General features: G+C 36.9%; 1 protein-coding gene across 1 annotated transcript; it reads right to left on the bottom strand.

Annotated features, from left to right (window-relative positions):
* Positions 1-4,098: 4,098 nt before the first annotated feature.
* On the bottom strand, positions 4,099-11,302 carry LOC141686507 (condensin-2 complex subunit CAP-D3). Its single transcript, XM_074491540.1, has 9 exons — positions 9,604-11,302; positions 7,875-8,600; positions 6,998-7,492; positions 6,543-6,634; positions 6,355-6,442; positions 6,150-6,264; positions 5,926-6,052; positions 5,391-5,565; positions 4,099-5,104 (listed from the first exon to the last, which is right to left on the bottom strand). The coding sequence occupies exons 1-9, from the start codon at positions 11,089-11,091 to the stop codon at positions 4,418-4,420; spliced, it is 3,993 nt and encodes a 1,330-aa protein (XP_074347641.1). The 5' UTR covers positions 11,092-11,302; the 3' UTR covers positions 4,099-4,417.
* Between the last annotated feature and the right edge of the window lie 782 nt (positions 11,303-12,084).

Raw genomic sequence — 12,084 nt, 5'->3', positions numbered from 1 at the left:
AGGAAGAGGTTTAAGAGATTTTATATCTGCCTTGCTCTACTGAAAAATGGTTTCATAAATGGGTGTAGACCTTTGCTAGGGCTTGATGGGTGTCACATTAAAGGCCCTTATGGTGGTCAACTATTGGCTGCAGTGGGTACTGATGCTAATGATGAAATATACCTACTGGCATGGGTAGTTGTTGAGGCAGAGAACAGTGATAGTTAGAACTGGTTCCTATAGCTTATAAATGATGATCTAAGCATTCAGAATAGTGGTACCTTCACATTTGTATCAGACAGGCAAAAGGTACATTCAATTTCTTTGCAATTATCATTCCCTTGTATGTATTATATCTAATAGTTGGTTATTGATAGGGCCTGATAAATGCACTAGAAGCAGTATTCCCAAATGCAGACAATAGATTATGTGTGATGCACTTATACAGAAATATGTGGAAGGACCACAAAGGTATAGGAGTAAGGATGCTGTTGTGGTTGGCAACTACGGCCACCACTGACTACACTTTTAACAAACACATGGAGAAGATGAAAAAGGTAAATATTGAGTCTATGAGTGTTTTTATTATACAAAGACTGTTTTTAATAGTACCATGATAGCAACATTGTATATACAGTTGTCCAATAAATGTTTTGATTGGTTAAGTGAGAAGCCTAGATCACAGTGGTCTAGGAGTGCTTTCAGACCTTTTTGCAAATCGGACATGTTTGTAAATAATCACTCAGAAGTGTTCAACAGTAGCATAAGGAGGTATAGATATTTTCCAATAATTTCCATGTTCAAATCCATACATGTTGATGTAATGAGAAGGCTTCAGATGAGGAGGGATAAAATGCAAAATAGTTATGCATTGAACCCAATTTTCCCTAATGCTATGAGGAGGCTTAACAAGTAAGTGTCTAACTTATCAATTTATTGTGATTAATTTTTAAATATACACTGCATGTACACATTTACTTACTAGATACATTTGATTGACAATTAACTTTATTTTTAGAGCAATAGAGCAAAGTAGAGACTGTCATATTGTTTGGAGTGGAGGAGCAAGGTACTTGGTCACAATGACCTCTGGTGGATATGAAATGGTTGTTGATCTAGATGCGTATACATGTGCTTGCAAGAAGTGGCAGTTGTCTGGAATCCCATGTTACCATGCATGTGTCTGCATTGCTTGGAATAAGAAACGCTTTAAACCATTTATCCAACAGTCATATAACAAAGATATGTTTATGTCATGTTATCAGCATATTGTGGAACCTATATGTGGAGAAAAAGAGTGGGAGGAAATAAATTATCCCAAGCCTTTACCTCCACATGTTAAGCCTCAGGTAGGCAGGCCTAAGAAAAAAAGAAATAATAGGAATGATGTGGTTGCTACAGATCCAACAAGACTGGAAAGGCAAAATACAAAGGTCAAATGCAGCTATTGTACTGAGTACAGCCACAATGCAAGAACTTGCCCAGCTAGGGTAAGAGTGTTTAAGTTTTTAATACTTATGCACTTTACTTATGCACTTAGTCATGAAGTGGAGATTGATGCTCATAATTATTCTTGCAGATGGCTGATAGAGTAAATGGCTGTGAAAAACAGTTCAAGATGAGGACTAATACACCAAAGAAGAAGACATCAACTGTTGGTGCCAATGAGAGTGTCATTGGTGCAGATGGTGCAACAAATGGAGGAGCTGATGTTGGAAAGACTAAAAGAATGATTAGAGGACAATCCAAGGCTAGTGAAGGTGCCCCAAAGATTACCACTGAAGGAGGATCAGGAGGCAACAAATCAACAACCAATGAGAAAAATCAGGCAAAAAGGAGGGCAATGCAAGCTGAGCTCAGGAAACATCCAGTTTGGAAAATTTGAACTTGTGTACCATTTTATTAGAACTATTATTGGTATGTTATGACATCCAGACAAGAATTGTGTTTGGTATTTTGTGTCTCCTTCAACAGGGTATTTTGTGTTTGGATGTCGTACAATTGTTAAGTTATTTTGTATGGCCTTCGAACTTGTTGACGTTATGGTAATGCTATAACAAGTACGCATCTTACAATGTCATATTTTTGCCTCTACGCTTGGTTAAATTTAGTGATTAGATATACTTTATTATGTACGAACTTTAAACAAACGGTAGAACTAAACCAAATAAGTGACACATATAAGTGACACAAATAAGTCGAATATTGCATTACAAGCATTGCAAGAATTACCATAGTAATTAATCCAACATTGAATTACAAGCACCATCCAAATTGAAAATTACAACAAAAGGAGGATAAATTAACAAATACCTAAATGACAACAAAGATACTAAACCAAACACTTCGAACAATAGACATAAACAAACACTTCATTACTTCACTCTTCTTCAGAATCAGATTCAGCCATTGGAAACTTGGTGTTCTCACCCACAGCTTGGAGCACCATATTCATCATGCACGAGAACAGCACAAACATTACAACCACTGTCATCTCATGATTCCTCTTCATTGCATTCATCTGGGCTTGATGCTTTTCAATCAAACGATGAATCCTTCGCACGTACCTGTGGTACGACTCAGCAATCCTATCCTGCAGCTCCTCGATGACTGCCACAGCCCGCGGACCAAGTGGTGGGTCAACCCACCTGGGATATCCGCACTCATCTTCTCCATACTCGCGGAGCCTCCTACCAGCATTCTCCCCATACCAACGGGTCTTCACCACGCTGAGCTGATTACAATCACACATAAGATCGAGCAAATCATTAGAAGGAAGCATTTTTTCACCCATATTGAGTTGTGGTCAAGGATGAGCTGTGAAATTAGGGTTGGAGGTTAGAGATGAGGAACAAATGGGGGTTACAACACTTTATAAGCACATTACATATTCGTTGAAAAATGAAAAGACTGATTTACCCCTCAAAAAGTTAACGGAGTTAGGGATAACTCACGGTGGTACACAAAATTTAAGTAGTTATTAAATGCAATAAAGCATGTGCTAGATTATTAAATGCAGTACCATAAGTGGTCTGACACCTAAAGTGCACGTACACAAAGTGCTTTTTACTCAAAATTCTTTAAATCTTCGAATTCACAAGTCAATCATTGAATTAAAATGAAAGGATTCTCGAATACTTTGAAAAAGATGATAAAACTCTTAAGAGTAATGATTCAATCAAAAAATATACTCCCTCTGTTTTTTTATTTGTCGCTTTGATTTTTGCACACATTTCAATATGATTTGACCGTCTAGTTAAAATTATCATTTGTAAATTTTTTTTTGTAAATAAAAGTAGACAACTTAGATTTTAATTAAAAAAAATTAAAACAATATTTCTAACTAACCGGTCAAGGCACGTTGATTTCAACGTGTATCATCCTACAAATCCTTAGCACCATGATCATAGGGTCCTAGCATGATCTATTCTACTAGGGTGACAATTGTAATGAATCTGAATCTGCTGATCACGGTGTAGTCCTTGCACGTCCAACCGAAAAGTCGTCATCAAACTTACCTATTTAACGGAACAGTAGATGTGCAAAGAAACAAAACGATTAGCAACTTACATATAATCCGTCCTAATCACTTTAGCAAAGCAATTCTTTTTAACACAATTATCGAACTTTAGTCTATACTTATCTATATTTGCCTTATAAACCGCAAATGTTCTCCCATCTAATTTTGTTCCTCGACTATTGCTCAAAACTAGCTCAGATTTTGCCTTTCCATCATACTTTTCGTCTCTCAGTAACCTAAAGCACAAATGAATCTCAATAAAGCTTAAAGCTTCATCTTATTTACTCTGTCCGTGATACTCAAACAAGCCCCCACCTTCCATGATAATCAAACAAACCCCACTGCAAAATGTTTCTAAGTGTGTATTTTTCAGCTTAGACTCAAAAAACTCAAATCCTAAGCTTCTTATCAGATAATCACGATAACCTGCATTAAGATTGAGGGTCAAAAGGAAAGGGCTACCAGCATAATGCAGAGTTTAGGTACCGACCCGAAAATGTATTTTACTGAAGCTGTTCATCGGAAGTCAAAATATAAACAAGACACTCATCAAGAGAGAATAAAATGCAGAGAATTGTGCTTCAGAAAAATAAATAAAATACAGAGTGCGTCAAATCTTTTAGCCGTCATTTATAAGTAAATAGTTATAGTTACTAAACGAAACATACAAGTACACACCTGTATCTCTAACTAAATTGTACAGACAGTTGTGTATTGAATATTGATCGCTTTAACAATTTATACACCTACATTTCAATGACATACATGCCAATCTGAACTACTCTTCACTGCTATTGCAATTATGCATACTATAAAAAAGACAACTAATAAACTACAACAAACTTCAAAACTACGCCAGCACTTGCCCAGGGAGCATTAGGAGTTTGTTTGGAGCTTTCAGAAATCCAGATGGGAAACTCACATATCCTCATCAGAATCGAAAGAATGCTTCTTTCTCACCGATTCAATTATATCTTGTTTCCTCGCAGAAGACTTGAGCTTTGGCGCACTCAGTGAACCAACTGGCGGTGTCACCATAACTCGATGCGCATCCTTGAGTACAGATCGAGATGTGACTTCAGCCACTGCATTTGCCAATGCTGAAGCAGCTTTTGAGGTGGTTGCTTGAGTCTCATTCATTTGTTTCCTGATAGCACTTCCATTTATCGTCTTGGGATCACCTGGTGAGCGGAATGCATCTGATTTTCGCATGGTAGCAACATCAGCAGTAGCATTTGATTTGGCTTTTCCAGCCTCATACTTCTGGATATCATACATGACCTCTCTCTGAAGCTGCTGATTAGAAACAAACAGATCATCTATCTCATTCTTGTAGTCCTTAAGAAGGGCTCGGAGGCATTCCATGAGGGGACCAATAAGTGGGCTATTCTTTCTCTGTAGGATTCGCTTCAACTCAACAAAGATGGGTATGCAGTTCTGAATTAGATTCTTTTTAACAGCTTGAGTTACAATCCTTCCTTTGCCAGCTGTTGCAATTGCTCCTCCACTATCACCACCATCATCATCCATTTCAGCAGAGTCAGATGATGTTCCACGGATGGATGGTAATTTAATCTCTTTGCATGATAAAATTCCGAAAGCATCCTGTTTCACCATAATCCACAATTTTTAAATTAAAAAAAAAACTAAACAGTCATATTAACACCTAGAAGTTTCCTAGCTGCCAAACTGACGAAGAAGCAGAAACGACAGACAAGTACAAGTACTAGATATGTCATATGTGTGTGGGCAAGAGTGTATGAGAGATGGAAAGAGAGTATGAGTGAGTGAGTGAGAGTGTGTGTGTGTGTATGGGGGGGGGAGGTATGAGTGATTGAGTGGGGTATAAGTTAGTGATGAATTAGTGTGTATGCGTGTTTGAGAGAGAAACCTGCAGAACTGACAATCCAGCAGCATCCTCTATTTTGAGGGTACCATCTGAAGCTGAAGCAAGAATCTCTGCACAAACTTTTGCAAATGTAGCTAAAAGATGTTCGGGAGCCATCTGTTTTAGCAATGAAGTATAAATGTGCATTCTCTGAGACCTTGACTTCTCATCATCTCCGCTGTAAGATTTAAAAAGAAAATAAATTTTCAACTCATAATTTAACTTGGTCATTATTACTCCCTCCGTCCTACTCATTTTCTTTACATACTTTTTCCTCATGCTTGACATGCATTTTAAGGCTATTATAAAGTATAGTTCTATAATTTATTTATTTTTTAAAAAATCTGTAAAAAAAATTAAACATTATATTTTTATTCAAAAGAAAAAAATATTTAAAATTATTTAGGAACCATACTTTACGGGAGCCTTAAAAATGTGGGCCGATCCCCAGTCTTCCAATGTAAAGAACCTGGAGGGACGGAGGGAGTACCATACAAAAGTTACAATATAAATCTTTCAGCATCATTAACATACTTACCTAATGGAAAACAGTCTGTTCGGATCTCTAGAGTTTTGAGAAATGCTATGTCCAGTGTGGGCATTCCAATCATTCAGAACATATATAGCTTCCACAAAGCTGTTATAAGGTAAAAGTGGAGCCTTGGCTGCATACATATATACAATGCAAATGAAAGTCAGTATGATGATATACATAGATGCTCCAGATTACATGCAAAATTTGACTGCTAAAAGCATGATTACCTTTTAATATATTCCCAAAGAGAAAATCTGCTCGCTGCCTAATTTTTTCAGATTCATCCACAAGAGTCAATAGAAATCGAAGAAAAATAACTCCTCTACACTTCACATAATCCCTCTGGATGACAGAAAGTCAAATCAAGCTTTTAGCCTATAACTTATTTCAAAAGATAAAACACTATGTTGCTCTTTGCACCAAAATGCAAACCTGTAATAATCTGGTGAGTAGTATAAAAGTCTGCCTTCTGACAACTTCGCTCGGATCCCGAAGACACTTTGTAATTTTGGATATATAACTGTTGAAAGCACCAGCATTTAGTGAGATCTGAACCATGCTATTCAAGTTTTGATCTAATTCATTTGAAATAATGTACACGTGGCCACATAAAACCTCACCTATCAACCAGAGCTGTGTATCGTACACAAAAATCTGTCAACACAAAAACAATACCATTTCGAATTGCTGCAGAATCACTCTTTTCAAGTTCCTGAAAAATACACATGGATGAGAAAAGAAATTTAGAACCCATGGTTTAGCCAGAACCATAATTAACCATCCAACTAAATGTGGTAGGCTCGTTTTGAAGATATCTACATTTATAACTATTTCATTATCTCTTTTATAAACCCTTCATGGTTCATACTGCCACGTATAATAAAGAAAGCTCCCCGACAAATGTATCAGCAAAAGATATCTATGACATTTCATGCAAATGTTATGGTCTGTTACTCATTCCGATATCATGTTGAGGTGATACATTTTTTGAAAACGTATTCAGTATTATAATTTAATTATGGCAAAAGTTATTGAGAAACTATGGATCATAAGTAATGCAGCATGTGAAGGTTACCTCCACAAATAAAGGAATATAACGCTTTGCAAGTTTCTCGTCAGCAAGGCAGATCTTGCCCATCGCTAGCCAAGCTTGAAAATACAATGCAGGTGCTGTCTCCTTTACAGAAACTTCCGGCCTTGGTTTTTTATTAGAATCTGAGCCAGAGTGTCCGGAAGTGATAATTTTGTGCAACATCAGAACAACTGCATTTTTTTCAACTGAAGGACAGGTTAGAACTATTGAACCAATAGTATAGACAGCAGAGATTGCTCGCGACAACAATTCGGACATAGCTGCTTCAGTTCTGGGGCTCATTGAACTCTGAGTTGGTGGTGTCAAACAGCTACTATCTATGTTTGCTTCTAAGTCATTTGACATGTATGTTTCTAGAATTTTGGAAGCTTTAGAGAGTAGCTTGTCTACCCATTTTTTAACAAGGAAATCAGCCTCCTCAGGATTTGCAGCCTTCCGTTTGCACAATGTTCTGAGTGCGTTTACATGGGCATTGACCTGTCATCAATAATTGATTAACCTCATCTTCGCACAAAATCGTTACCTAGCTTACGGTGGTCGGGTAATGCTAAGTGACAGTGGTAGGGTAAAAGGATTAATTGCATGCATTAGCCTTTTCTAACTTCATTATTAATGTTAATATTTAAAAAAAACAAGTCATTTCTTCATTGGTCAGGACCGGATTTATCAGTATGAGCATAATCTCTTTACCGCATACAATGAAGAGTTATTTTGTTCACATAAGAACTGTCCACTACATCATTAACTAATATTTTAACGTACATGTTATTATGGAGCACCAATCACAAGAGATTTTCAAAAGAGAACAATGTAAAATTGTAATAAAATGATGATTGATGACACCCAAAATTATAATTACCTCTGTTAAGTGCATGTTGAACTCCTCGATTCGTTTGAGCAAATTATGAGCAAGCTCTGCAGAAGGTTCGGTAGGAAGCTCAACAGATACATTAGATATTGTTTTCAAAAGGAACACACGATCTCCAGCCCAAGCAGCAGAATTAGATTCTATGCCATCTAGTTCTCCTTGTTCAAGGGAACACTTGGACTGACCTCCCTGTCCATGCCTATCTAGAAGCTGCCAGTGATGGTGTAGAAATGCCCAGTCCACTGATTTCGAAAGAAACGCAGACACTTCAGATAGGAGAAACCAAGCACCAGCAGGTGCTGTCCACTTTTCTATTGGCAAAGATTGATTCAACCATAACGACTCTGATGTCTTTATAATATTCTGGAGAGCAATTGCAATCTTGGGCCTCAGACGTTTTTTTTTTCCGAGATTTTCACATAACTTCTTCACGCAAGGTGTTACCTCCCCATTAAATATCTCCCTCAATAAACACAAAACTCCCTCGGGAAACAACTCCTCTTCCCTTTCAACCATTTTGTTCCTGCCATCTGATTCATAAAAGTTGCACCTACGAGGTGAACTAGTAGATCCAGCTCGGGAAATTCGATCTAATACCAATTCCAGAAACAAATTCTCACATTCTTCCTGAATGCTGGATTCATTATCTGATATTAGATGAGGAACTGACTGCAACCACTCCTTGGTAACATTATCATCCCAGAATGTTCTGAAGACCTACAATGAAGAAAAGATAAATGCCACACAAACTCAAAAAGAGGTGCAAACACACCTGTTTTTACAGATCATTATAGAAAGAAACAATGATTAAAAAAAACATACAGAACTGCAAAACACACTGAAGGAAGGACGAACCAATATTAATTATCAATACAGGAGAATCAGTAAATGCTTGTAGATGGCCAGAATTCTATACAAAAGCTCATAAAAGGGGAAGTGTATGTATTCTAAGTCTATGCCAAAATAATAAACATGTTCAGTTTGTTGAAGTTGCTTAGATGCATTTCTGGTAACAAGTTCTAGAGGTGTAGCATACTAGGAAAGATAAAATAATTTGCCATAAGGGCTAGATTGTCACATTCAGCAACCCAGTTGACAGCAGTTGACATTTAACACATGTTGACTACATAGTTCATAAAACATATTTTCATTGAGAAATGTATGACACATGTTGACTACATAGTTCATAACAAAAAATTGAAAGATGTATGATATTCCGCAAATAAGTGTTGATAATACATTCACGAGAGATAATTATATGTTCTTTTTCTCCAAAAAGAATTTAAGTAAATACATTAAAACTTATATTAAATAAATAAATTAGGGCGTTGTGCAAAAAAAAATCCTGTGACAAATTTCTTTTTGTGATGTCGCCCGCATTTCAATAGATAGTGCTGTTTGGAAGTTCTGGGACCAAGTATTTAATGGGGCACGCGTTGCGCGCAGGCTAATTATACATATGTTGCTCAATCCGTGAATTGTTCAAGAGAGAAAACCACCGGCCCATGCCACGCATTGCGTGCAGACTAATTATACCTGTGGTTTTTGGCTTTCTATGAATAGGATAAATCCGTCCATGTGTACAAACTACTAACCACGAATAGGTACAGGCGTCTGATTTCTTACAAGGATTTGTTACCATCTATTTTTGTAAACACGGTATTCACACACATATATAAATGTAATGCAGCATACTGACAAGAGATAAGATAAAGCTTACCTCAGATAGAGCTGATATAGCTGATTTTCTGATGCTAACGAGTGAATCGGAACAAGACCTGCCCATTGTCTTTAGCACTCCTCCATCAAAAGCACCATCCAAGAGCCCTGTCAGCTTAGACGTTAAGAGCAGTGCTGCCTTCCTTACTGCAGCTTTTTGATCAGTACACCGTATCCTTAAAAGCTCATTCATTTGACCTACTTGTCTTAAATCCTCTTTATTGTCGAATGCCAAAATTTTCTTTATAATAGCACAACTGCTATCATTTTTTGAAAAACTTTCCACCAAGTGGGCCAAATTAGTCAAAGCCCGTGCTCGAATCCCTACAGTTGTATCCCCACAACGGGCAATCAAAGCTTCTAAACACCTCATTCCCCAAGAATTTTCAACCATATTCTCAGTATCAATCCCCAGCGGATCTCTCAACGATGTCATCATCGCAAAAAAAAGATCCACAGCCAGGAGCCTAAAATGATGCTTCCAATGGGCCAACTTAATAACATAGTCAGCAAATTCAACTTGATCAGTATAATCCATTGCTCCAACAATTTGGATTATAGAATCCACAGCAGCAGCCCTAGGTTCAGACTTCTCCGGTGCCTTAAACACCAAAAACCTCGTAAAACTCACTACTGCCTTCTTAATCTTCTCCGACTCCTTAGCCATTTCCATCATCTCATCTATCACAAAACGCATAGCAAACCCATGTGCTTGCGATTTAAGCAAAAGAACAGCCGGTAACAACGCCTTCAAAACCTCAGCCGCACTAACCATTTGATCCCCATGATCCGCCTTCAACAATTCACACAAAATCTGTGTACACAAACCACACAACCTATCATAACTACCCGAATTCCCATAATTCTCAAGCCCCAGCACCGGAACCTCCGCAACTGTCCCAACCAAAGCCTTCACACACTCAGGAAACCTATCCAAATGAATCACACTAAGCACCATTTCCAATCTTTCAAGAACACAAAACAACACTCTCACATCAAGTTTCTGACTTTCGCTACCTCCCCCCTCCCCTTCCTCCTCCTCAACACTCTCAACCCTAAACCTCGAACCCCTACCCCTCCCACGCCCCTTTTTCTTCCGGGTCAAAACCCGACCCGAAACCTGACCCGGACCCGAATTCTTAAAAAACCTCCTAATGGAACGCATAAGAGAATAAAAACTCAAAGGAGTAAAAAGGGTCAACACAGGAGCATTAGGACACAAAAGTAAAGAAAGATAAACCTTAGCACTCAAAATGGCCAAATGGGTCGGGTCGGACTCCATAGAAGAAACAATTGGATCCATGAGAGCTGATAAAGACACATTCTTTTCGGATAATTCGTCCAAAAAGCGGTCAAAATCGACCGGATCTTTGGTTGTGAGAGTGTAATCAAGAAGGGGTTCAAGCGCTTGAAGAGTTGATTCTAAAATGGGTGAATTGGGGTTGTGTGTTTCTAGGTCTGATACGATTTGGGTGATTTTATCTTCCATTTTTCTCGATTTGGTTTGAGCTTTACGAGCTCTATCTTGTTGTATCTGTGGAGTGGAGAATAGATAAAGGGGGTTTGTATTGTATGCAGAGATTGTGTATCGGTTACGAGTTTGCAACGTCTAGGTGAAATTTTGAATTCCCGCTAAAAGATATATGTATCTTCGAAAGACCGCTGGATTCTTTCTTATATTTTGTTTTAAAAAATTTGAGTTATTTCTGAACGAATGGGATTTTAGATTTTCTCTATTTTTCTTCCTTTTCTTTTGAGTAAAGGAATATTGACCCACCTATTTTCACCAAGTTATTGAATAAGCTCTTTTGGTTATCTCACTTGAATTTATCCGTTTCAAATAAAACTGTTTTATAAATAGATTTTTAAATTAGTATTATCTCCTTCAAAAAACTCCTTCAAGTAAATTTTTTTAAATTAAATTTTTGAATAAAAAAACATTTTAAAAAATTAACTGAGTTGTTGCTGATTTTGGCGAATCCTACAGAGTATTACTGATTTGAGTTGTGATTTCTACAAATTAATCAAATTCTCTTGAATTTTGCTAAAATTTCTGTAAACATAAAATACACTAACAAATCCATCAAAATCTACAATTTTATAAAATACAAAAAAAAATCATGGACTTTTAAATACCACCAGATTTTACTGAATTTTTTAAAATCCAAACTGAATATCACGAGATTTTAATGGACTTTTTAAAACCTAAATTCAATACTCGCAGATTTTAAAAGACTTTTTCAAATCCTATTGAATACCATCATAATTTAAAGGTTTTTTCAGAATCCAAATTGAATATTCTAGGATTTTTAAAATCAAAAAAAAATCATTTAAAACAAAGATTCCATTCGATCAAAACTCTAATTTGATCCAAAAAACCTATTTTCTTTTTTTGAAAAAAGTAACTTTCGAACACGGCGTTTGTTAGATAATGAATTACACACAGAGGGGGTGAATGTATTTTTGTGTTTTTATACTTTTC

Source organism: Apium graveolens, chromosome 9 (assembly GCF_009905375.1).
Source record: "Apium graveolens cultivar Ventura chromosome 9, ASM990537v1, whole genome shotgun sequence".
NCBI classification, from domain to species: Eukaryota; Viridiplantae; Streptophyta; class Magnoliopsida; order Apiales; family Apiaceae; genus Apium; species Apium graveolens.
The sequence above is the reverse complement of the archived record's forward strand: the minus strand, read 5'-3'. Positions and strand labels throughout refer to the sequence as shown.

Excerpts from the sequence above, each read along its gene's own strand:
- LOC141686507 (XM_074491540.1), bottom strand. The coding sequence starts at position 11,091 with ATGGAAGATAAAATCACCCAAATCGTATCAGACCTAGAAACACACAAC. Across the intron at positions 6,635-6,997 it reads ATATTCCTTTATTTGTGGAG|GAACTTGAAAAGAGTGATTC; the intron begins GTAACCTTCACA and ends TGTATTTTTCAG. Across the intron at positions 6,053-6,149 it reads CTTTGGGAATATATTAAAAG|CCAAGGCTCCACTTTTACCT; the intron begins GTAATCATGCTT and ends ATATGTATGCAG.